The sequence below is a fragment of the Heteronotia binoei genome, chromosome 5, assembly GCF_032191835.1.
Source record: "Heteronotia binoei isolate CCM8104 ecotype False Entrance Well chromosome 5, APGP_CSIRO_Hbin_v1, whole genome shotgun sequence".
NCBI lineage: Eukaryota > Metazoa > Chordata > Lepidosauria > Squamata > Gekkonidae > Heteronotia > Heteronotia binoei.
Window position 1 is genome coordinate 7,593,440 of NC_083227.1, and position 24,984 is coordinate 7,618,423.

General features: G+C 46.7%; 2 protein-coding genes across 3 annotated transcripts in view; one reads left to right on the plus strand and one right to left on the minus strand.

The window, feature by feature from the left end:
• The window catches only part of LOC132572129 (zinc finger protein OZF-like), a 1,123,325-nt gene that overhangs the window by 1,045,656 nt on the left and 52,685 nt on the right, over window positions 1-24,984 (minus strand). The gene's annotated exons all lie outside the window — the stretch shown is intronic.
• LOC132572118 (gastrula zinc finger protein XlCGF57.1-like) lies at window positions 8,373-23,827 on the plus strand. Of its 2 annotated transcripts, none has more exons than XM_060238920.1 (4): window positions 8,373-8,525; window positions 14,710-14,786; window positions 14,965-15,184; window positions 20,656-23,827. In XM_060238920.1, exons 2-4 carry the CDS (start codon window positions 14,727-14,729, stop codon window positions 22,275-22,277), a joined length of 1,902 nt encoding a protein of 633 aa, XP_060094903.1. In that variant the 5' UTR covers window positions 8,373-8,525; window positions 14,710-14,726; the 3' UTR covers window positions 22,278-23,827. The 2 variants fall into 2 exon arrangements, with proteins under 2 accessions (XP_060094903.1, XP_060094904.1); XM_060238921.1 differs by having other exon boundaries at window positions 15,058-15,184.

Sequence of the window (24,984 nt, forward strand, 5' to 3'; positions counted from 1 at the left end):
CTGTGTCAAGGAAGCCACATAAGGAGGATCCATGTAACTGTTTAGCCCGTAAAAACAGTTTCCCCCACTATCTCACACCTAAAAGACAACCACAAATCATTTTTTAAAGTATTAAAAAGATGCCAACTGCTGTAAAAGGCTTGAATCTACTGAAGAAATCTTATCATAAGAATGCAATGTTATAAGTGCTCAGACTGTAGAAATCAAATTAGCCATGGTGAAAATTCCAAAAAGATCCCACTGGGAAGAAAACAAGGATGGGCAGTGGGATCTCCAGGCCAGAAAATCAGCTGATCTCTCTTTTAGAATCAAAGAGCCTGCCCAAGGGAGGAATCTCCATCAATGCTCTTTATGTGGGAAGAGCCTGAGGCACATACAGGATTATCCGTTAAAGGGTGAAACTATCTTCTAGCTGGTTCTATGAAGTTCTTCAAAGGAACTGGTGGTGTTGGTTCAAAAAGGTTGAGAACACTGTTACACAAAGAAGGGTGCTTTTACTGGTTCTCCTCCTTTGTGAAACCTACTACTACTTCAGGTTATCCGCCAATCTAACTCTGACAGAAAATAGAGGCTTTGCTCTGTAGCTCCTGTGCGATTGAGCAAGCCTTGCAAAGCAAGCTGAAGGAAGCAAGAGAGAGGGAGAAGGAAGCAGATGACAGCCAGTTGCTCAGGGGCCTGATAGGCGCCCTTCGAGGGCCTGATTTGGCCCCCAGGCCGTATGTCTGACACCCCTGTTCTTAGGGGTCAGACTTCCCCTTCCCCACCCCTGCCACTAGGCAATTTAGGCACCTGTCTAGGGCACTGGCCTCTGAGGAGAGCCGAATTGGATGCCCCCCACGTGACTCGGGCTTCTTCCCGGTGTCTCCTGGAACTGACAGGCTCAGGATGACTGGGATTTATTTCTACATTTCCAACCTCAGTTGAAAACACAGGAGGAAGATCTCTCCCTCCCGGGACTGCCCCGGAGGAATGGGGTGGCAGGGCTTCCTCCTGCGTTTCCAAATGAGGCTGGAAACGCGAGAGGAAGATCTCTTCCCCTCACCCCGTCTCTCAGGAGACTCCAAGAAGCACTGGCAGAGATCCCTCCATTCTATCCTATAAGCCCTTAGGATAGAATGGGCTGTAGTCTAATATGAGCCCATAGGATACAATGGCTCCATTCTCTCCTATGAATAGACTCCATTCGATCCTATGGACCCCCAGGATAGAATATAGCAGGGGTGGCCAACGGTAGCTCTCCAGATGTTTTTTGCCTACAACTCCCATCAACCTCAGCCAGCATGGCCAATGGCTGAGGCTGATGGGAGTTGTAGGCAAAAAACATCTGGAGAGCTACCGTTGGCCACCCCTGGAATATAGGGATTGGGCTGCCATGAGGGAGGAAAAATTAGCCTTGCCTCTTCTTCCCCAAAACGTCCAGAATTGTGGAAAAGGACCGGTACATGTAGTTGGCATCTGAACCTTGTGGGGAAAGAATTCCCCAATCCCACTTTTCCTCCCCACGCCCAGATTATCTCACAGAGCGGATCAGAAGGGAGAAGTCGGATTCCCCCCTCCCTTGGCATGATCTGGGAATGACCTGGACTAAGCCATGGGCCAAGGCTCCCTCCCCACCTCTTCCTCCTCTGAACCCACTCCCCAAATTCCACCACTAAGACGGTGCCTTTATAGCTTAAACAGAGAAAATTCTCATTCTGTCTCCCTATTTTATTTTGGAGAGGAATGTGCATTAGGCTTGCTAACAAGCTAAAGGGGGCTGGGGGGAAGTATGCTGTGTCATTCCCGGAAACTTGGCGTATGGAAATGAGTATCTGAAGAGATGAATGTCCTGTGATACTTCTGTTAAAGAGACAGCACATTTTCCGCTTCCAAGCAGTCTTCACTCCTAAACGCTTCCTCTTGAATTGGATGAAACAAAACTAAGCTAAGGAAGAGTCACAGCTCATTCGAAATATTATTTGTTTGTATCAGGTAAATTAGACTTTGTGTTTTTTGTGCTTTGTGGGCTCTTTGAGAGCCAGTTTCTTGTGACGGTGAAGTGTACAGACTCTAATCTGGGAGAAGTGGGTTTGATTCCCCCTCCTCCACATCCAGCTAATGGTTTGACCTTGGGTCTTTCACAAGTTGTTTCAGAGCTGTTCTGCTCAACAGCTGTTGTCTCAGAGTTCTCTCAGCCCCACCTGCCTCACAGGGTGTCTGCTGTTGGGAGCAGAAGGGAAAGGAGACTACAAACTGTTCTCTAAGTGGAGAGCGGGGTATAAAGTCCGTTAGCCATCACCATATGTTTGAAATACATTTTTATACATGGGCCTGAATTTTCAGCACAAATTGGAAAAAGAACTGGATGAACTGTGACCCCGAACGGACTGACTTGTGTTGCAGAGAAAGCACGTCTCCTGTTGAAACATAAATTCAGTTGGCAAAACGCTACCGGGAACTGGAGTATTGTCCCACCAAGAGTCAACTTGATCCATGGTGTCCAGATATGGAGATCTGAGCCAAGAGATGTTCAGCAGAAATCTCTCTTATGGAAATGGGGTGGAAGGGAATGGTTTGAGTTTTGAAGGAATTATACTTTTAAAATGTTGGGATTCTATACCCCAATAATGTTGCTGTTTGGGAAGAAAATGACACTGATTTTAAACCCTAATGCTAAACATATCAAGAGAGATCTGGAAAGAGCAGTGCGCCAGCGTTACGTTAGAACAACAGCTGGGAGAGGAGGGGGAAATGAGAGAGTGCTTGGAACTGTGTTGAAGGTTAAGATACAGGACACAGCATTTCCCATAAAGATTTATACAAAAATCAGCCATATATCTGCATATTATATAGAATTGTTGTAAGGGTTATCATTGTATGGATACTTATTGAAAGAGAGATTTCCAGGATGTTTTTAAAAGGTAAAGGTAGTCCCCTGTGCAAGCACCAGTTGTTTTCGACTCTGGGGTGACGTTGCTTTCACAACGTTTTCACAACAAGACTTTTTATGGGGTGGTTTGCCATTGCCTTCCCCAGTCACCTACACTTTCCCCCAAGCAAGCTGGGTACTCATTTTACTGACCGGCTACCTGAACCCAGCTACCTGAACCCAGCTTCCGCTGGGATCGAACTCCGGTCGTGAGCAGAGAGCTCCGACTGCAGTACTGTAGCTTTACCACTCTGTGCCATGGGGCTCGGATGTTTTAGAACAGGGGTGGCCAACGGTAGCTCTCCAGATGTTTTTTTTGCCTACAACTCCCATCAGCCCCAGCCAGCATGACCAATGGCTGGGGCTGATGGGAGTTGTAGGCAAAAAACATCTGGAGAGCTATCCCTGTTTTAGAAGACTATGAATTGATATGAAGCGATTACAAGGTGACGTGATGTTGCTGAGCTATCGGAACAATACAAAGGATGGGAATTTTAGAGGGGATCTTAAGATACTAATGATATATTCTTAGGTATTAGTAGGAACACATGCACACATACATAGAACTTATTATATTCATTATTCTATAGTATATTCCTGTTTCCTTATTACACACTATCTGTTCAAGTATGAGAAAAAGTAACCATTCTGGTGGTCAACACCGTGTACCTGTTCTGGTAGAAGTGCGGCCATGATATTTAAGGAGAAGACGTATTCTGGACTTAGAATGAGTCTTAAGATGGTCATATTCAACCATCAACAGAAGTATAGTGTCCAGATCACGTGATGTGATGGTATCGCTTTACTCTGCTCTGGGAAGACCTCACCTAGAGCATTGTGTTCAGTTTTGGGCACCATATTTTAAGAAGGATATAGACAAGCTGGAATGGGTCCAGAGGAGGGCAACGAAATGGTGAGGGGTCTGGAGACCAAGTCCTATGAGGAAAGGCTGAAGGAGCTGGGGATGTTCAGCCTGGAGAGGAGGCGGCTGAGAGGTGATAGGATCACCATCTTCAAGTAATTGAAGGGCTGTCCTATAGAGGATGGTGTGGAATTATTTTCTGTGGCCTGGGAAGGTAGGACCAGAACCAATGGGTTGGAATTAAATCAAAAGAGTTTCCGGCTCAACATTAGGAAGAACTTCCTGACTGTTAGAGCGGTTCCTCAGTGGAACAGATTTCCTCCTTGGGAGGTGGTGGGCTCTCCTTCCTTGGAAGTTTTCAAACAGAGGCTAGATGGCCATCTGACAGCAATGAGGATTCTGTGAATTTGGGGGGAGGTGTTTGTGAGTTTCCTGCATTGTGCAGGGGATTGGACTAGATGACCCTGGAGGTCCCTTCCAATGCTATGATTCTGCTATTCTAAACCCGCTCACAGGTGGGGGAGGTATCCTTAAATACTAGATATTCTGGGGAAAGGTGATTATGATTTATTAGATTTATATCCCACCCTCCCCACTGAGACAGGGCCAGGGCAGCTCACAACAATAAAAGCAATACGTCACAATAAAACAGTTACGTTCAATCAAGCATTAACTAAACAATTAAACAATCCATCTGTTCAACGATTTAAGCAGTTAAGACAATCTAAACAATTAAAACAATTTGGTGCTAATGTCACTTAATTTCTGATGGAATTCAGTGCTCTTAGGTATCCTTTTATGCTACTATATCGGCGGATGTGTGTTTAAGATCAGCAAAGCTGGATGAGGCCAAAGGGCCACAAATCCTTTCCTCTTGTAGTCACAAATATGTAGTTGGATCTTATCAGCCTTCCCAAATGCTAACAGTATCTTTCTCTCTCTTATTCCAGCAGAGGATGCTCAGAGGAATGAGGAACATGAGAAACTTCATCAGCAAACGCCAGAGAGACTTGACAATGAAGACGAATAAAAATGTCAGGAATCAAGGCAGACTAAAGAGGGGGAAAAGCATCGGTATAGTTGAGAAGCATGATCAAAGAAAACAAAATGTACATTTTCCAAATCACAGGACAATAAAGGCAAGGAAATCTATTCAGTCTGGAATGTATTTCAAAAACAGATCACAGCTCCTTGTGCACCGAAGAATACACAGAGAGGAGAAACCTTCTGAATACTTAGAGACAAGAAATAAATTCAGACACAGTGGCAGTCTTCAGCTGCAGGAAAAAAAAAAAAAAACACAGAGGAGAAACCTTTTAAATGCCTAGAATGGGGAAAGAGATTCAGTAGAAGTGGCCATCTTCAAGGTCATCAGAGAATCCACACAGGGGAGAAGCCTTTTGAATGCCTAGAGTGTGGAAAGAGATTCAGTTGGAGTAGTGGTCTTCAATATCATCAGCAAACCCACACAGGGGAGAAACCTTATGAATGCTCAGAGGGTGGAAAGAGATGGCTTATGAGGGGCAATCTTCAACAACATCAGAGAACCCACACAGAGGAGAAACCTTTTGAATGCTCAGAGTGTGGAAAGAGATTTAGTACAAGTGGCAGTCTTCAGTGTCATTAGAGAACCCACACAGGGGAGAAGCCTTATGAATGCTCAGAGTGTGGAAAGGGATTCAGTTGCAGTGTCCATCTTCAACATCATCAGAGAACCCACACAGGGCAGACACCTTTTGAATGCCCAGAGTGTGGAAAGAGATTCACCCACAGTGTCAATCTTCAACTTCATCAGAGAACCCACACAGGGGAGAAACCATTTCAATGCTCAGAGTGTGGAAAGCGATTAAGTTCCAGTGGCTGTCTTTAACGTCATCAGAGAATCCACACAGGCGAAAAACCCTTTGAATGCTCAGAGTGTGGAAAGAGATTCAGTGAGAAGGGAAATCTTCAAAAGCATCAGAGAACACACACAGGAGAATCTTTTGACTCCTCAATGTCCGTCCCTGGCTCGTCATACTTGGACTTGTGAATGGTGCCAAGGTAGACTTTTTTGACACAGGGACTGTATTCCAATGAATTAGACTACTTCTTCCCCCCCCCCCCCATCCCGAACTTGCTGATGAGGTGTTGACCCATCAGCCTCCCTTGGGAGAAACCTTTTGATTGCTCTGAGTTTGGAAAAACATTCAGTCAAAGTGGCACTCTTCAAGTGCATCAAAGAACCCACACGTGTGTCCAGTGCTGCAGTCTTCATTGACGATGCACTCTATGTTGGGTTGATCATAGAAAGGTTTATTCACTGAACAAAGCTGTTACAGGTCAAGACTACTTCTTGATAGAACTAAAAAGAGAGGTACGAGCAGTCAGATACATTAGCTGGTCCAGACTGTTATTCATTTGAGCAAAAAGCACCCTTTCTTTACCAATGAAACACTACCCTTCTCCCTTCTCCATTTGCTGGATCTACATATTTTTTGAGAGGGGGCAACAGTAAAAAATGGCACACCCTTATATTTTTTCTTTATATATAGATATATGTTCAATGGTTATAATATAGATAAATAAACAACTCCTTTAAACAACAGAATAAATGGTGTTGACTTCTATAAATTGTTTACATGTTGAAAGTTTATTGATTTTCGAGAAAGTGAAAGGGAATGGGTAAGAGGGAGTAGAAAATTGTTGTTACAAAAATAATCTAATCTGCATGTAATATACTTTCTTAGAATACAAATATTGTCACATATTATTATCTCTTTACATTAAATCATCAACATCAGGATAATATGTTTTAATACATTTATGTTGTAAGTCTTCTTATTGAAGTATCTATTTAAGCTAACCTTTCCAATAAAAATGATATTATAAAGAATATAGGAAAAAAAGGAGATATAAGTTCACACCAAAGAATCTTAAGAGTCTTGATTGTCTAGCCAGGTATATAGTTTCAATGCAGGAAATTGTACAATGCAGGAAATTCACAAATCCCTCCCCCTAAATTCACAGGATCTTCATCGCTGTCAGATGGCCATCTAGCCTCTGTTTAAAAACCTCAAAGAAAGGAGAGCTTACCACCTCCCGAGGAAGCCTGTTCCACTGAGGAACCGCTCTAATGGTCAGGACGTTCTTTCTAATGTTGAGCTGGAAACTCCTTTGATTTAATTTCAACCCATGGGCTCTGGTCCTACCTTCTGGGGCCATAGAAAACAACTCTGCACCATCTTCTAGATGACAGCCCTTCGAGTACTTGAAGATGGTGATCATACCACCTCTCAGCCACCTCCTCCCCAAGCTAAACATCCCCAGCTCCTTCAACCTTCCCTCCTAGGACATGGTTTCCAGACCCCTCACCATCTTCATCGCCCTCCTCTGGACCCGTTCCAGCTTGTCTTATATCCTTCTTAAAATGTGGTGCCCCAAATTGAAAATACTCCTGGTGAAGTCTTACCAGAGCAGAGTAACAACACTCTAAAGCATTTGACATTTGCAATTATGAACAATATGTAAAGTAACAAAGCCCACTCTAACAAGGACAATTCTGCTTCTTTAAGGTGGTGGAGTCTGAAGTGGCCAGAGAAGAATACTGTTGGCTGAGCCACACTTTTGGCATTCCTTAGTTAAGAGCAACCTGCATTTGTGCTACTGCACTGTGTCACACTGCTTGTTGCATTACTTTCTTGTTTGTAGAGTTTTCCTTGTTATAGATTCGAGTCACGTTGGCCTGAAGCACTTGAACAAAGCAGGAGTCAAACTGCACCTTTAAACGTTGTTGGTCTTAAAGGTGCCACTGGACTCCTGCTTTGTTAAGAGGGGGCTTTGTTACTTTACATATTGTTCTTAATTACAGAGGTCAATTACTTTAGAGCTGGGGTGGCCAGACTTGCTTAACATAAGAGCCACAGATGTTTGAGAGATGCAAGACAGGAAGGAAGGCACGCAAATCGATGCAGGGCGTTTGAGAGCTGCAAGACGGGAAGGCAGGGAGGCATGCAAATCGATGGAGGGCGTTTGAGAGCTGCAAGACGGGAAGGAAGGCAGGGAGGCACGCAAATCGATGCAGGGCGTTTGAGAGCTGCAAGACGGGAAGGAAGGCAGGGAGGCAAGCAAAGAGATGGAGGGGAGAGGTGAAAAGAAAGCAACTTTAACTTTAAACACCTTCTCCAACCTGATGCCTGGCTCAGTTTGGAGAAGTGATTTAAAGAGACAAATGCCTTCTCCAAGCTGGCCAATAGGGTGGTGGGGGCTTCAGGAGCCACACAATATGTGTGAAAGAGCCCCAGTTTGGCCATCCCTCCTTTAGAGTATTAAGTATTCAAGTCTTCTGTTACGCTGGGGGTTTTCTTTCATTCGCTAGCTATATAATTACCCCGAATCTCCTTTGCTTGTTGATTGTCCTTTTTTTTTTTTTAGATGTCTGGACAGGACTGGATCCTCTGGGTGCGCAACCTTGTGCACAGCTACTCCTGAGCGGCCTCACGGAGCAGCATGTGGAATGGCTGACGCAATGGATCCTGCAGACAACGGGACACATTCTTCCCCCTCCCCTTCCTCTGCAGCAAAGAAAGGGTTAAAACCGCCGAGCTGCTTGCTAGAGAGGCTGAGCAAAGGGTGGGCGGAGAAGAGGAAAGGGGCTTTTCCTGGGAGAGGGGTTTGCATTTGCAGGGTTAAGGAGGACTGGGAGGGCGTGCAGAGAAGTAGCAGCAGGAGGGAAAAGCTTTGCAGCAGCCTGATCCTGGGAAAATTTACTTGTAAGTAAGTCTTGGGTGGGGGGAGAGGATAAACTTTTTAGACCTTGGGAGGGAGGCGGAGATCATGCCAAGCCAAGGCAGTCTTTGAGTTTCCGTCTCCTGGATTGCAAATTCTTGGACTTTTTGGGGAGGGGGGTGCATTCAGATGGGAAGAAGGCCAAAGAATCCTCCCTGCATCCCTCCCAGCCATTTTCTCCCAGGGGAATTGAATTGGGGAGGGACGGCGGCTCAGTGGTAGAGCATCTGCTTGGTAAGCAGAAGGTCCCAGGTTCAACCCCCGGCATCTCCCACTAAAAAGCGTCCAGGCAAGTAGGCGGGAAAAACCTCAGCTTGAGACCCTGGATAGCCATGAATGGGGCTGCGGCTCAGGGGTAGAGCATCTGCTTGGTAAGCAGAAAGTCCCAGGTTCAATCCCAGGCATCTCCAACTAAAAAGGGTCCAAGCAAGTAGGTGTGAAAAACCTCAGCTTGAGACCCTGGAAAGCCATGAATGGGGCTGTGGCTCAGTGGTAGAGCATCTGCTTGATAAACTGAAGGTCCCAGGTTCAATCCCCAGCATCTCCCACTAAAAAGGGTCGAGGCAAGTAGGCGGGAAAAACCTCAGCTTGAGACCCTGGAGAGCCATGAATGGGGCTGTGACTCAGTGGTAGAGCATCTGCTTGGTAAGCTGAAAGTCCCAGGTTCAATCCCCAGCATCTCCCACTAAAAAGGGTCCAGGCAAGTAGGCGGGAAAAACCTCAGCTTGAGACCCTGGAGAACCATGATTGGGGCTGTGGCTCAGGGGTAGAGCATCTGCTTGATAAGCTGAAGGTCCCAGGTTCAATCCCCAGCATCTCCCACTAAAAAGGGTCCAAGCAAGTAGGTGTGAAAAACCTCAGCTTGAGACCCTGGAGAACCATGATTGGGGCTGTGGCTCAGGGGTAGAGCATCTGCTTGGTAAGCAGAAGGTCCCAGGTTCAATCCCCAGCATCTCCCACTAGAAAGGGCTGAGGCAAGTAGGCGGGAAAAACCTCAGCTTGAGACCCTGGAGAGCCATGAATGGAGCTGTGGCTCAGTGGTAGAGCATCTGCTTGGTAAGCTGAAGGTCCCAGGTTCAATCCCCGGCATCTCCCACTAAAAAGGGTCAAGGCAAGTAGGTGGGGAAAACCTCAGCTTGAGACCCTGGAGAGCTGCTGTCAGTCTGAGTGGACAATAACTCATCTAAATTTGTAGAAACACTAATTGGCAGGAAACCTTATTGCCTTTTATGGCTATCCAGACCAAATGGCCAAGCCACACTGTTTCGCCAGCCAGTTTTGCGCTCTTAACCAACAAACTGCATGTGTTTCAGCCCACAATACCTGACTCCCCTCCTCCAAAGAAGTGTGTTTTTAGCACACGAAAGCTTACGTTCTGAATGAAACTTGGTTGGTCTAAAAGGTGCGACTTGACTCCTACTTTGTTCAACTGCTTCAGACCAACAGGATCTAATCTTAAATAGGTATGCACATGACCAGGTCTCATTTTTGACAGCCTTCCACCCTTCCAAGTGAGTTCGGCACCCCTGGAATAGCTGAAGCAGCGCAGCTGAATCTCTTCCTGGACACAGGGGTAGAGAACGTTGGCTCTCCACATGGTTTTTTTGCCTACAACTCCCATCAACCTCAGCCAGCATGGCCAATGGCTGGGGCTGATGGGAGTTGTAGGCCAAAAAAACATCTGGAGAGCCAAGGCTCTATACCCCTATGGCACACTTTCCCCCCTTCCTCTGCAGCAGGGAAAGGGTTAAAACCGCAGAGCTGCTTGCTAGAAAGGCCGAGTGAGGGGGGGGTCAGAAAAGAGGCTTTTCCAGGGGAGGGGGTTTGCTTTCGGTGGGCTGCAGAGCAGCAGGAGGGAGGAAGGAAGGAAGGAAGGAAGGAAGGAAGGAAGGAAGGAAGGAAGGAAGGAAGGAAGGAAGGGCCTTGCAGCAGACTAATCCTAGGGAGGTTTACTTGGAAGTAAGTGTGTGTCTGGAGGAGAGTGCGTATTGTGTATGTGTGACTTTACCCTGCATGTATTGGGAGTTCCTACTTGGCTCATTGGAGTCTTCAGGACTGATCTTGGGGTTTGGGAAGACAATGGGAAGCAAAATCCAAATCCCTGTTTCCCTGGGCCAATCACTGGCCCCCTGCTGGTTCAAATGACCCAATGGTAGTGGCGGACTGGATCTAAAAATATTGGTTGCCAGGAGATAAAGAAGGAAGTCCTTCTTCACCCAAAGGGTGATGAACATGTGGAATTCACTGCCACAGGAGGTGTGGCGGCTGCCAGCATAGCCAGCTTCAAGAGGGGATTGGAGAAACATCTGGAGCAGAGGTCTATCAGTGGCTATTAGACACAGCTTATTGCTGGAACTCTCTGTTTGGGGCAAGTGATGTTCTGTATTCTTGTGCTTGGGGGAGGCACAGTGGAAGGACTTCGAGCCCCACTGGTGGACCTCTTGATGGCACTTGGTTTTTTTTTTTGGCCACTGTGTGCCACAGAGTGTTGGACTGGATGGGCCATTGGCCTGATCCAGCATGGCTTCTCTTATGTTCTTATGTCTGGGGCAGTGATGCTCTGTATTCTTGGTGCTGGGGGGCACGGTGGGAGGGTTTCTAGTGTCCTGGCCTCACTGGTGGACCTCCTGATGGCACCTGAGTTGTTTTGGCCACTGTGTGACACAGAGTGTTGGACTGGATGAGCCATTGGCCTGATCCAACATGGCTTCTCTTAGGTTCTTGTGTCTGGGGCAGTGATGCTCTGTATTATTGGTTCTTGGGGAGGGGGGGTCAACAGTGGGAGGACTTCTGGTGTCCTGCCCCCACTGGTGGACTTCCTGATGGCACCTGGGTTTTTTTGGCCACGGTGTGACACAGAGTGTTGGACTGGATAGGCCATTGGCCTGATCCAACATTGCTTCTCTTATGTTCTTATGGAAATCTCTGGGGCAGTGATGCTCTGTATTCTTGGTGCTTGGGTGCGGGTGGGACAGTAGGAGGGCTTCTAGTGTCCTGGACCCACTGGTGGACCTCTTGATGTCACTTGGGGTTTTTTGGCCACTGTGTGACACAGAGTGTTGGACTGGATGGGCCACTGGCCTGATCTAACATGGCTTCTCTTATGTTCTTATATGACACAGAGTGTTGGACTGGATGGGCCACTGGCCTGATCTAACAGGGCTTCTCTTATGTTCTTATGTGACACAGAGTGTTGGACTGGATGGGCCATTGGCCTGATCCAACAGGGCTTCTCTTATGTTCTTATGTGACACAGAGTGTTGGACTGGATGGGCCATTGGCCTGATCCAACAGGGCTTCTCTTATGTTCTTATGTGACACAGAGTGTTGGACTGGATGGGCCATTGGCCTGATCCAACATGGCTTCTCTTATGTTCTATTATAGTGGAACTTCTGTTATATTTTCAAGCTACTAAAAGGCCATTAACATTTTGAACATATTGTTTAAGGGAGCCCACTTGCCATCAGGCAAGCTGACACCCTGGCCAGTCCGCCACTGCCCAATGGCGTCCTAGCGTGGGAACTTCGGACTGTATATAGTTGGCTCCATCAGCCCGATTCAGTAGTCTTCTTAGTCTGCCTGTTACCATGCTGTAATCCGTGGCGCAGAGTGGTAAAGCTGCAGTACTGCAGTCGGAGCCCTCTGCTCACAACCCGAGTTCGATCCTGGCGGAAGCTGGGTTCAGGTAGCCAGCTCCAGGTTGACTCAGCCTTCTGAAGTCGGTAAAATGAGTACCCAGCTTGCTGGGGGGGAAAGCATAGATGACTGGGGAAGGCAATGGCAAACCACCCTGTAAAAAGTCTGCTGTGAAAACGTTGTGAAAGCAACGTCACCCCAGAGTCGGAAACGACTGGTGCTTGCACAGGGGACTACCTTTATCTTTTTAGTCACTTTTTAATTACCTGTGGCGTAGCGTGGTAAAGCTGCAGTAGTGCAGTCCCAAGTTCTGCTCACAACCGGAGTTCGATCCCAGCGGAAGCTGGGTTCAGGTAGCTGGCCCAAGGTTGGCTCAGCCTTCCACCCTTCCAAAGTTGGTCAAACGAGTCCCCAGCTTGCTGGGGGTGGAGGGAGAGTAGATGACTGGGGAAGGCAATGGCAAACCACCCCATAAAAAAGTCTGCCATGAAATGTGATGCGACGTCGCCCCAGAGTCGGAAACGACCGGTGCCTGCTACCTTTACCTTTAATCACTAATAAAGAGTTGTAATCAACTGCAACTAACATCCTCATGCATCAAACCCACTATATTATAGGGGGGGAAATATCCATTGAGATCTTGGAAGGCAGGAATGCCTGGATCATGCCAAGCCAGGGCTGTCCTTGAGTTCCCGTCTCCTGGATGGCAAATTCCTGGACAGTTTATTTTTGGGGGGGGGGGGGGGACTTCAGATAGGAAGAAGGCCAAAGAGTCCTAAAAAAGCAAATGGAATTTTGGGCTGTATCCACAGAAGTATAGTGTCCAGATCACGTGATGTGATGGTATCGCTTTACTCTGCTCTGGTAAGACCTCATCTGGAGTATTGTGTGCAGTCTTGGGCACCACATTTTAAGAAGGATATAGACAAGCTGGAACGGGTCCAGAGGAGTGCGGCGAAGATGGTGAGGGGTCTGGAGACCAAGTCCTGTGAGGAAAGGTTGAAGGAGCTGGGGATGTTTAGCCTGGAGAGGAGGTGGCTGAGAGGTGATAGGATCACCATCTTCAAGTAATTGAAGGGCTGTCCTATAGAGGATGGTGTGGAATTATTTTCTGTGGCCCCGGAAGGTAGGACCAGAACCAATGGACTGAAATTACATGAAAAGAGTTTCCGGCTCAACATTAGGAAGAACTTCCTGACTGTTAGAGCGATTCCTCAGTGGAACAGGCTTCCTCGGGAGGTGGTGGGCTCTCCTTCCTTGGAGGTTTTTAAACAAAGGCTAGATGGCCATCTGACAGCAATGAAAATCCTGTGAATTTAGGGGGAAGTGTTTGTGAGTTTCCTGCATTGCGCAGGGGGTTGGACTAGATGACCCTGGATTCTATGATTCTCCTTCCCAGCCATTTTTCCCCAGGGGAACTGAACTCTGTCCGCTGGAGGTGGGTTGTAATTCTCACCCCACCTGGAGGTTGGCAACCCTGTGAGGCACCAGTTTTGCTCCGTCCTGTGAGCGGGGTTTGTTGGGGGGCGGCGATAATCAGAGTCTTGCAATGTAAGAAAAGTTAAATGTATGAAACAGACCTTTTCCTGGAGGTGGATTTCTCCCATTAACTAAAAAAAATCCACATCTCACCTTCCTTCTATAAAAAGCCTCAAATCGCCTTAAGCGGGGGGAGGGGGGAGACAAACTTTGGCAGAGCTCTTCAGCCTGGTGAATCAAGGGAGCCCCCACCTTCTGGGGCAGCGGAGCTGTGAAAACAGGCACCTATGGGCCCGTAACCATGGAGACATTTGGCTTCTGTATCTGTGCTTGAAGGGTCATCTGGGGATTTCAGGGGGTGGAGTAGGGAAGGGGGCTATGGGGCCCAGCACTCGCAGGTGGTTTGGCGGGGGGGGGGGGGAGCTCGGGACAGATGCGATAACATGTTGAAGTTACGTCTGGCTGAAAACCCTGGTTGTGAATTTAGCATGCCTGGAGACACTCTGGAAACTCATTCATATCACCCTCGAGCCTCCTGAAGTGTTCAAGTCACATCTGGTCCAATGGGACAGTGATGTTTCATGCTGTAGCATTTCCTCCCCACCCCGCTTTCCCTCTCCGCACAGCAAACACAAGCCTCGCAGAAGTCCGAAATACATTGGCAGCGTTTATAATTCCTGAGGCTCAGAGGTTCCTGGTGCTTCTCTTCTGCCTCTCCCAGAATTAGTGAAAAGTGTTGAAAATATGAACATATGAAGCTGCCTTCTACTGAATCAGACCTTCGGTCCGTCAAAGTCAGTACTGTCTACTCAGACTGGCAGTGGTTCTCCAGGGTCTCAAGCTGAGGTTTTTCATACCAATTTGCCTGGACCCTTTTTAGTTGGAGATGCCGGGGATTGAACCTGGGACCTTCTGCTCACCAAGCAGATGCTCTACCGCTGAGCCACCGTCCCTCCCTGTTCAGTGTTCACAGGGCAAGGTTCCACTCCCCTGGAGTAGGTGTGTGTGAAGCAGGGAACAAACAAGCAAACACCCTTCCTTCCTCCCTTGTCTCAGGAACAGGCAATGAAGAGATGCTGTCCAGCCCTCATCTATTCAGAGGCGTGGGAACAGCGGCTGCACCTCCAATCCAGGTAGGAGAGATGAGCGTGGGAGGGGCACAGCCTGGGTCTCTCCTCCTTCCTCAGGGGAGCTTTTGCTCCTGCAGTTTCTACAAGGAGTCTGCCTTCTGTGACCCTTCAAGCCAGGCACAGAAGGCAAGAGATCGTCTGAATGCTGTTCTATTTACCCATTCCAAACCTTACTTGCCAGACTGTCCCAGACCGTCCCAGACTACTCCATTCCAGTGCGCGATCTCTGCCTGGTGTGATTTCTGAAGAGGAGGGAATCTTCTTTTTCTTCCAGGGTCCCTTTTCCTTTGAGGAGGTGTCCATCTTTTTCACGGAGGCAGAATGGGCCCTGCTGGATCTTGGACAAAGAGCTCTGTTCAGGGAAGTCATGTTGGAGAACTATGAGAATGTGGTCTTTCTGGGTAAGGGTCTTTCCTGGGTGCCAAAGGTGTAACTTGCTGGCATTGTGAGGAGGCATCCAAATATTGAATAGCAATGCATCATTTTGAGGCCTTTCCCACCACTTGGCAGAGCATCTGTTCGGCATGCATAAGGTCCCAGGTTCAAACCCTGGCAGCATCTCCGGAGAAGAGGATCAGGAAGGAGGTGAAGGGAAAAACCTCTATCTGAGACCCTGGGGAGCGGCTGCCAAACTGAGTGGACAACACTGACTTGAATGGACCAAGGGTCTGATTCAGTGTAAGGAAGCTTTATAGAATCACGGAGATGAAAGGAAGAAGAAGATGATATTGGATTTATATCCTGCTCTCCACTCCGAAGAGTCTCAGAGTGGCTCACAATCTCCATTCCCTTCCTCCCCCACAACAGACACCCTGTGAGGTGGGTGGGGCTGAGAGGGCTCTCACAGCAGCTGCCCTTTAGAGGACAGAGGCTCAGAGCGGCCTACAATCTCCTTTCCCTCCCTCCCCCACAACAGACACTCTGTGAGGTGGGTGGGGCTGAGAGGGCTCTCCCACCAGCTGCCCTTTAGAGGACAGAGGCTCAGAGGGGCCTACAATCTCCTTTCCCTTCTTCCCCCACAACAGACACCCTGTGAGGTGGGTGGGGCTGAGAGGGCTCTCACAGCAGCTGCCCTTTCAAGGACAGAGGCTCAGAGCGGCTCACAATCTCCTTTACCTTCCTCCCCCACAACAGACACCCTGTGAGGTGGGTGGGGCTGAGAGGGCTCTCCCACCAGCTGTCCTTTAGAGGACAGAGGCTCAGAGGGGTCTACAATCTCCTTTATCTCCCTCTCCCACAACAGACACCCTGTGAGGTGGGTGGATCTGAGAGGGCTCTCACAGCAGCTGCCCTTTCAAGGACAGAGTCTCAGAGCGGCTCACAATCTCCTTTCCCTTCCTCCCCCACAACAGACACCCTGTGAGGTGGGTGGGGCTGAGAGGGCTTTCCCACCAGCTGCCCTTTCAAGGACAACCTCTGCCAGAACTATGGCTGACCCAAGGCCATGCTAGCAGGTGCAAGTGGAGGAGTGGGGAATCAAACCCGGTTCTCCCAGATAAGAGTCTGCACACTTAACCACTACACCAAACTGGCTCTCCTAGGGGTCATCTAGTCCAACATCTGCACAATGCAGGGAGTTCAAATATCTCCCCTGCACACCCCCAGTGACCCCTGCCTAGAAAAAGCATCTGTCACCGTTTTCCTGGGAGTGAAAGAAAGGTCCACAAGAACAAAGCACTGATGCAGTCCTTCTTGCCCTCCTGCTCATGATTGGTCTAAGTTCACAGAATCAGCCTTGGTGTCAGACAGCCGTCAAGCCTCTGTTAGAATAACAGGATCGCAGAGAGAGAAGGGTCCCATAGAGGCCATCTAGTCCAGCACCCTACTCACTGCAGGATCAGCCTAGATTTAACATCCATGATGAGTGTTTGTGCAGCTGCTGCTTTCCGACTGCCAGGGAGGGGGAACTCACCTCTTCCCTAGGTTGCAGATTTCTCAGTAGAATAACTCTTACTATGAAAAGTTTTTCCTAATATCCAGCCGGTAGCTTCCTGCCCTTAAAGTAAAGTCGTTGTTGCGAGTCCTCTCCTCTTTTTAAAAACCTCCAAAGTAGGAGAGCTCCCCACCTCCCAAGGAAGGTTCCAGGCTCAACCCCCAGAATCTCCAGGGGAAAGGATCAGGTAGGTGATTGGGAAACGTCTGGCTGAGACTCTGGGAAACTGCTGCTGGACTGAGGATACTGACTTCAGTGGACCAAGGCTCTGGTTCAGTCTAAGGCAGCTTTATGATTTATGATTTATTACAGGGGTGGCCAACGGTAGCTCTCCAGATGTTTTTTTGCCTACAACTCCCATCAGCCCCAGCCATTGGCCATGCTTGCTGGGGCCGATGGGAGTTGTAGGCAAAAAACATCCGGAGAGCTACCACTGGCCACCCGTGGTTTATTAGATTTATATCCCACCCTCCCCGCCGAAGCAGGCTCAGAGTGGCTCACAACCAACAAAATCACAGTAACATTTCAACACATTAAGAAGAAGAAGAAGATATTGAATTTATATCCTGCCCTCCACTCCAAAGTGTCTCAGAGCGGCTCACAATCTCCTTTACCTTTCTCCCCCACAACAGACACCCTGTGAGGTGGGTGAGTCTGAGAGGGTCTCACAGAAGCTGCCCTTTCAAGGACAACTCTGCGGGAGCGATGGCTGACCCAAGGCCATTCCAGCAGCTGCAAGTGGAGGAGTGGGGAATCAAACCCGGTTCTCCCAGATAAGAGTCTGCACACTTAACCACTACACCAAACTGGCTCTCTATAATTGAATTAAGACATTAAAACAATCAGGAGTTAATATCCTTTGATGTCGTTTCGTTTCCGATGGCATTCAGTATTTATTAGATATCATTCCTTACTACTATATCAGTACTTCAAAATCAATTAAAGGCTAGCCGGAATACTGTTGTAGGCCTTGCGGAACTGGGTGAGGCCCTTTCTTCCTCTGGCAACTGGTATCACTAATAGGGGGCAACAATCGAGAAGGCCATCTCTCTGGTGGATTTCGAGCTTGCCTTCCTCGACGTGGGGATTGATAATAGATCCTGTGTTCCCGGTCTAAGTACCCTCTGGGGAACGTGTGGGGAGAAATGGTCCCTAAGGTAAACAGGTCCTCGGTCATGTAGGGCTTTCATGTGTTCATGTGGGTGTTCTTGCACCAGGGCAACTGAAACCAGTGTTGTGGCTACCCCGCAAGCCAGCGAAGTTCTCCTGGAGGGGATGAGAGACCCTCAGAAATACTCTGGATGGGGCAGATCATCATTTCTCCGTTTCCAACAGACCCTTCCCCCCCGGACGGAATTACAAACTTCTGCTCTGCCTGTGATCTGGAAATGATGAAAACCTGGGTCCCCCTGAGTCAGGGCTCTTTGCACCTGAGCACCACCCAGTCTGGTGGGAACCTAGGGAGAGTGCACGCAAGTAAAGCAGGCCCCTTCAAATATATATATAAAGCTTTATATATGATGCGGTGGCTAAAAAGGCAAATGCAATTTTGGGCTGTATCCACAGAAGTATAGTGTCCAGATCACGTGATGTGATGGTATCGCTTTACTGTGTTCTGGTATGACCTCACCTGGAGTATTTGGGCATCACATTTTAAGAAGGATATAGACAAGCTAGAACGGGTCCAGAGGAGGGCGACGAAGATGGTGAGGGGTCTGGAGACCAAGTCCTATGAGGAAAGGTTGAAGGAGCTGGGCATGTTTAGCCTGGAGAGGAGGCGGCTGAGAGGTGATAAGATCACCATCTTCAAGTACTTGAAGGGCTGTAATATAGAGGATGGGGTGGAATTGTTTTCTGTGGCCCCAGAAGGTAGGATCAGAACCAATGGGTTGAAATTAAATCAAAAGAGTTTCTGGCTCAACATTAGGAAGAACTTCCTGACCGTTAGAGTGATTCCTCAGTGGAACAGGCTTTCTCGGGAGGTGGTGGGCTCTCCTTGGAGGTTTTTAAACAGAGGCTAGGTGGCCATCTGACAGCAATGAGGATCCTGTGAATTTAGGGGGAGGTGTTTGTGAGTTCCCTGCATTGTGCAGGGGGATGGACTAGTTGACCCTAGAGCTGCCTTCCAACGCTATGATTCTATGATTATTAAAGATTTAAAAATAGCACAATTTTAAAAAGCAGCACAATTTCTGCAGCTCAGCAAGAGTCAAAGAAGAAAAGGTCACTGTTCTGTCTAAGACAGCGATCCCCAACCTTTTTGTCACCAGGGACCGGTTTTGTGGAAGACAGTTCTCCCACAAATGGGGTGGGGGTGGGCAATGGTATTGGGATGATACAATTGTGCACTTTATTTCTATTAGCTTGGTGTGGTGGTTAAGTGTGCAGACTTTTATCTAGGAGAACCGGGTTTGATTTCCCTACTCCTCCACTTGCATCTGCTGGAATGGCCTTGGGTCAGCCAGAGCTCTCGTGGGAGTTGTCCTTGAAAGGGCAGCTTCTGGGAGACCTCTCGCAGCCCCACCCACCTCACAGGTTGTCTGTTGTGAGGGAGGAAGGGAAAGGAGATTGTGAGCCGCTCTGAGATTCAGTGGAGGGCAGGATATAAATCCAATATCATATTATTATTATTACTACATGGTAATATATAATGAAATAATTATACAACTCACAGCCTTGTTGCTAACAGGCCACGAACCAGTACTGTTCCATGGCCCAGGGGTTGGGGACCCCTGGTCTAAGATGTGAAGTATCTAAATGGCACCCCTTGTTGCAGCATCAGTATTGCAACTGTAGCCAAAGTTACTCTAGAGAGAAGTACTCCTCTTGATGCACCAAGAAAACATCAAGGCATACTGGCAGGCCGTCAGCATAAACTTAGCAAGGCTTCCCTCTCGTCTATTCCCGTATTAAAGTTTCTACCTCTCTAGGGTCAGGTGGTCCTAATGACACAATATAGAGTCCTCCTTGATGGAATATTCCAGAAGTTCTCAGCAATCTCCTAATTCTCACACCCTCTTTTTTTTACAGAACTGGATACAGGTTTTTGCAATTAACCAATGACCACATTCTGGGATCTAGCCTTGAGGAAAACCATGATCTTAGCTGCAAAGAGTCAAATTATGAGCACCCATGAGTCACACTGTAACCCTACACTGTAACGCTACAGTTCTTTACCTCACAGATCCATACGCCTAATACTGGTTCGGATTCTGGGCTTTGACCTTGACTGTGGTGCCATCCTTCCAGAATTTTTTTTTTATCCTTCCATCTGTTTCTTTCCCCATGTAACAATTATCACTTTCTCAGTCTTTGTCTCCCTACCTAAGAGAGACTATGGTGGAGACAGAGAATAGACTTGAACTTAGGCTGGAAAGTTCTTTTAGACTCTAGAGGATCCCAAGAGCATATTTCCTTTCCAAATGAGCTGCCTGAGAGTGATTATCCACCACTTTTATGTCAAGAGGACAGGCAATTAGGGCAGGGGTGGCCAACGGTAGCTCTCCAGATTTTTTTTTTTTTTTGCCTACAACTCCCATCAGCCCCAGCCATTGGCCATGCTGGCTGGGGCTGATGGGAGTTGTAGGCAAAAAAACATCTGGAGAACTACCGTTGGCCACCCCTGAATTAGGGGATTCCTGATTCACTTCTGAGCAACATTTGGTTTTATACAGCCCTACAGGCCAGTGGGTAAGGAGAGAGGGAGATGTTCTGGGAGCCTGAAATCTGGAGGCTAAGAAGTTTCTTCTGGGCAAGAGCTCAGCTGAGGTTCTTTCAAGGTGGAGAAGGTATCGTTAAATACTAGATATTAGGGAATGGTGGAAGATCAGCCAAACTCAAAGCCAAAGGGCCACCAGTCCTTTTCCCCTGTAATCACATAGATGTCATTGACTCTTACCAGCCTTCCTAAGTGCTAACAGTATCTTTCTCGTATTCCAGCAAAGGATGCTCAGAGGAATGAGGAGGGTGAGGAACTTCATCAGGACATGCCAGATAGAGTTAACAACGAAGACTTGAATAATAATGTCAGCAATCAAGGCAGACCAAAGAAGGAAAAAAGCCTTCACATGGTTGAGAAGCATGATAGAAGAAAATGGACTGCACATTTTCCAAAGCACAGGATAATAAAGGCAAGGAAATCTATTCAGGGTGGAAAGTATTTCAGATATAGATCACAGCTCCTTGTGCACGAAACAATACATAGAGAGAAGAAACTTTCTGAATACTTGGAGACAAAAAATAAATTCAGTCAGAGTGGCACTGTTCAGCTGCACAAAAAGACAACAGGGGAGAAACCTTTTCATTGCCCAGAGTGTGGGAAAAGATTCAGTCGGAGTGACCTTCTTCAAAAGCATCAGAGAAACCACTCAGAGGAGAAATCTTTTGAATGCTCAGATTGTGGAAAGAAATTCATTAGGAGTGATCATCTTCAAAAGCACCAGAGAACCCACACAGGGAAGAAACCTTTTGAATGCTTAGAGTGTGGAAGGAGATTCAGTCAGAATGACTCTCTTCAAAGGCATCAGAGAACCCACACGGGGGAGAAACCTTTTGAATGCTCAGAATGTGGAAGGAAATACAGTCATTGTGACAATCTTCAAAAGCATCAGAGAACCCACACAGGGGAGAAATCTTTTGAATGCTCAGATTGTGGAAAGAAATTCACTAGAAGTGGCCATCTTCAGCAGCATCAGAGAACTCACACAGGGGAGAAACCTTTTGAATGCTCAGAGTGTGGAAGGAGATACAGTAGAAGGGACTCTCTTCAAAAGCACCAGAGGACCTACACAGGGGAGAAACCTTTTGAATGCTCAGAGTGTGGAAAGAAATTCATTAGGAGTGATCATCTTCAAAAGCACCAGAGAACCCACACAGGGGAGAAACCTTTTGAATGCTTAGAGTGTGGAAGGAGATTCAGTCAGAATGACTCTCTTCAAAGGCATCAGAGAACCCACACGGGGGAGAAACCTTTTGAATGCTCAGAATGTGGAAGGAGATACAGTCATTGTGACAATCTTCAAAAGCATCAGAGAACCCATACAGGGGAGAAATCTTTTGAATGCTCAGAGTGTGGAAGCAGATTCACTAGGAGTTTCAGTCTTCAAGTGCATCAGAGAATCCACACAGGGGAGAAACCTTTTAAATGCGCAGAGTGTGGAAAGAGATTCAGTAGAAATGACAGTCTTCAACAGCATCAGAGAACCCACACAGGGGAGAAACCTTTTGCATGCTCAGACTGTGGAAGGAGATTCAGTCAGGCTGGCAATCTTCACCATCATCAGAGAACCCACATGGGGGAGAAAGCTTTTGAATGCTCAGAGTGTGGAAAGAGATTCAATACTAGCTGTAATCTTCAATGTCATCAAAGAACCCACACAGGGGAGAAGCCTTATGAATGCTCAGAGTGCGGAAGGGGATTCCGTCAGAGTGGCCATCTTCAAAACCATCAGAGAACCCACATAGGGGAGAAAACCTATGAATGCTCAAAGTGTGGTAAGAGATTCGCTAGGAATGACAGTCTTCAACATCATTATAGAACTCATACAGGAGAAACCTTTTGAAAGCTCAGAGGGTTGAAAGAGATTTAGTTCGAGTGACAGTCTTCAAAAGCATAAGAGAAATCCACACACGGAAGAAATATTATGAATACTTAAGAGTGTGGAAAGAGATTCAATGAGAGGGAGAATCTTCAGGAGCATCAGAGAACCTTTTGCATTCTCAGTATCTGTCTCCAGCTCGCCACAGCCAGACTCTTAAATGGCACCAAGGAAGGCTTTCATGACACAAAGACACCTTCCTAATGAATGAGAACACTCCTCCCCCCAGCTTGGTTATGAGCTGTTGGCCCATCAGCATCCCTTACAGGCCCAAAATGATGTGTGGACAGACTACTATATCAGAGAACCCACACAGGGGAGAAACCTTCTGAATGCTCTGAGTTTTGAAAGAGATTCAGTATGTGTGTCAATCTGCAACTGCATCAAGGAAACACACGGGGGGGGGGGGGAAACCTTTTGAATTCTCAGACTGTGGAAAGAGATTCTGTTGCAGAAATACTCTTTGATGGGAACTGATATCCCACACAGAAAAGACACAATTTTAATGTTTGGAGCATTGAAAAGGGATTCAGTCAGAGCAATGCTCTTCTGCTTTGTCAAGGAACCCACACAAGGAGAATCCATGTAACTGCTTAGCCCGTAAACGGAACTTTTCTATTTCATACCTGAAAGACAACCACAGACCATAAAAAGTGTTAAAAAGATGTTAACTTCTGAATTTACAGAAGAAATCTTACCCCCATCATGAAGAAATGTTATAAGTGCTCGGACTGGAAAGAGCATTAGCCATGTCCAAAATCCCAAAAAGATCCCACAGAGAAGAAAACAAGGATGGGCAATGGGATCTCCAGGTCAGAAAATCAGCTGATCTCTCTTCTAGAATCGAAGAGTCCACCCAAGGGAGGAATCTCATCAATGCTCTGTATGTGGGAAGAGCCTGAGGCACAAATCTTACTTTCCTGTTCCTCAGAGAATCCATAAAAGGGTGGAACTTTATTATAGCTGGTTCTGATGAGGTTCTTCAAAGGACCTGGTGTTGTTGGTTCAGAAAGGCTGAGAACGTAGTTACACAAAAAAGAGCGCTTTTACCTCCTCTTGCTACTTCACGTTATCTGCCAATATAATTCTGACCTTCAAAACCCGTGAAAACAGTTTCTTTCCCAGATCCTGTGAAGGAATAGACCATTTGAGGGTAACAGATATCCACAGCCTCTCTGCTGCTGGTGTAAATATAGTGTGACCAGCCAGCATCCTTACTTCACAAACATTTCTATCTGAGGAACAGTTTTAGAGTGGCATTTCTCAACCCTGATCCCTCCCTAGTTCAGCGTGCTGTGAGGTTTGTTTTTTTTTGGGGGGGGGGTCTCACCTAGAGATGGGAAGGCCCGGAAAAAGACTGGAAACATTTGGGAAAAAGCATTTTTTTCCCTGTTTTTTCCCCAAAGCCCTTTTTGTTTTTTTCCCAAAAAATTGGAAAAATTGAAAAAAATAAATTAATTAATTATGGAATGTTTTATTTTAACATGATGAATAAAATATTTTAAGACAAGATATTCAAATATTTTCCAAATCATGTCTAAAAAAATATGTATGGTATCAGATTATTCTAATTTCTGTGCACTGAGGATTCATAGAAACAGTTCTACACTCCCTTCTATACACTTCCCCCCTCTTCATTTCTTTTTATGAGATGAGTTTTTTATTTTTATTTAATATCGTGGAGAGGAAATATGAAGAATTGTTACTTCTAGATTTTTAAAAATTGTTTTGTGGAGGGTTTTTTTGTCTGTTACACATAAACTAGTAAACAGTTCAGGAGATTGTCGCTCCAGTTATTACAATTAGAAATAAATATTATTTAAAACATAAATTCTGTTTGCAATAATTGTTTGGATACACTATATTTTTAATATGCTAGTTGTGATAATTTCATGCCAAGTAAAATTGTCCATAGTCATATTTTATGTTCCTAAAGTAACAGAATGACTTTCAATCTGGAAAAGAAAAAAGAAGTGCTAATGTAGCATTTTTTCCATTTTTTCTGAAAATTTCCGTTTTTTTCTGCGGAAAAAAAACCTGGGTTTTTTCCCCGAGCTTCAAAATTTCTGGAAATTTTACTTCTCTAGTTTCACCACTTTGAAGCTGAAAGCATTCTGGCAGTAGGGTTAGCTTGAGCTGAAAGAAACAAATGTTCCCTAACCTAACAACTCAGTAAGTTCAATGGGCCCCATAGGGTACGATAGAGAATTGATCCAGAGGTATCTGGCACTCTGGGGGAGGGGCTGTTTTTAAGGTATTAGTACCAGATTTGTTCCATTACTGCTTGTGCCTTTCCTCAGACACCCTCCCCCCCAAGTTTACAAAAAGTTGGACTAGAAGTCCAACCTATGGGACCTAAAGAAGAAGGTGCCCTCTTCCTCCATTTTTTCCAATCGGTGGGAAGGCACCTGAAGGGACTGTCCTTCTAAATCCCTTCCTTTCCCAAGCTGCACAACCCCATGGGAAGTGAACTCTGAAGGCACGGTGCACTCACCTTGGAGCTGCATGGTTTGGAGAAGGCAGGCATCAAAAGAGACAGTCCCTTTAAATTTGGATAGCTGAGTCAGCACCCCAGAATCATAGAAGAGCTCAGAAGCAGTCTCACAATAACCGAAACCCTGATATTTTGGCACACACAGTCCGTCTGCCACTTTGGTGTAGTGGTGAAGTG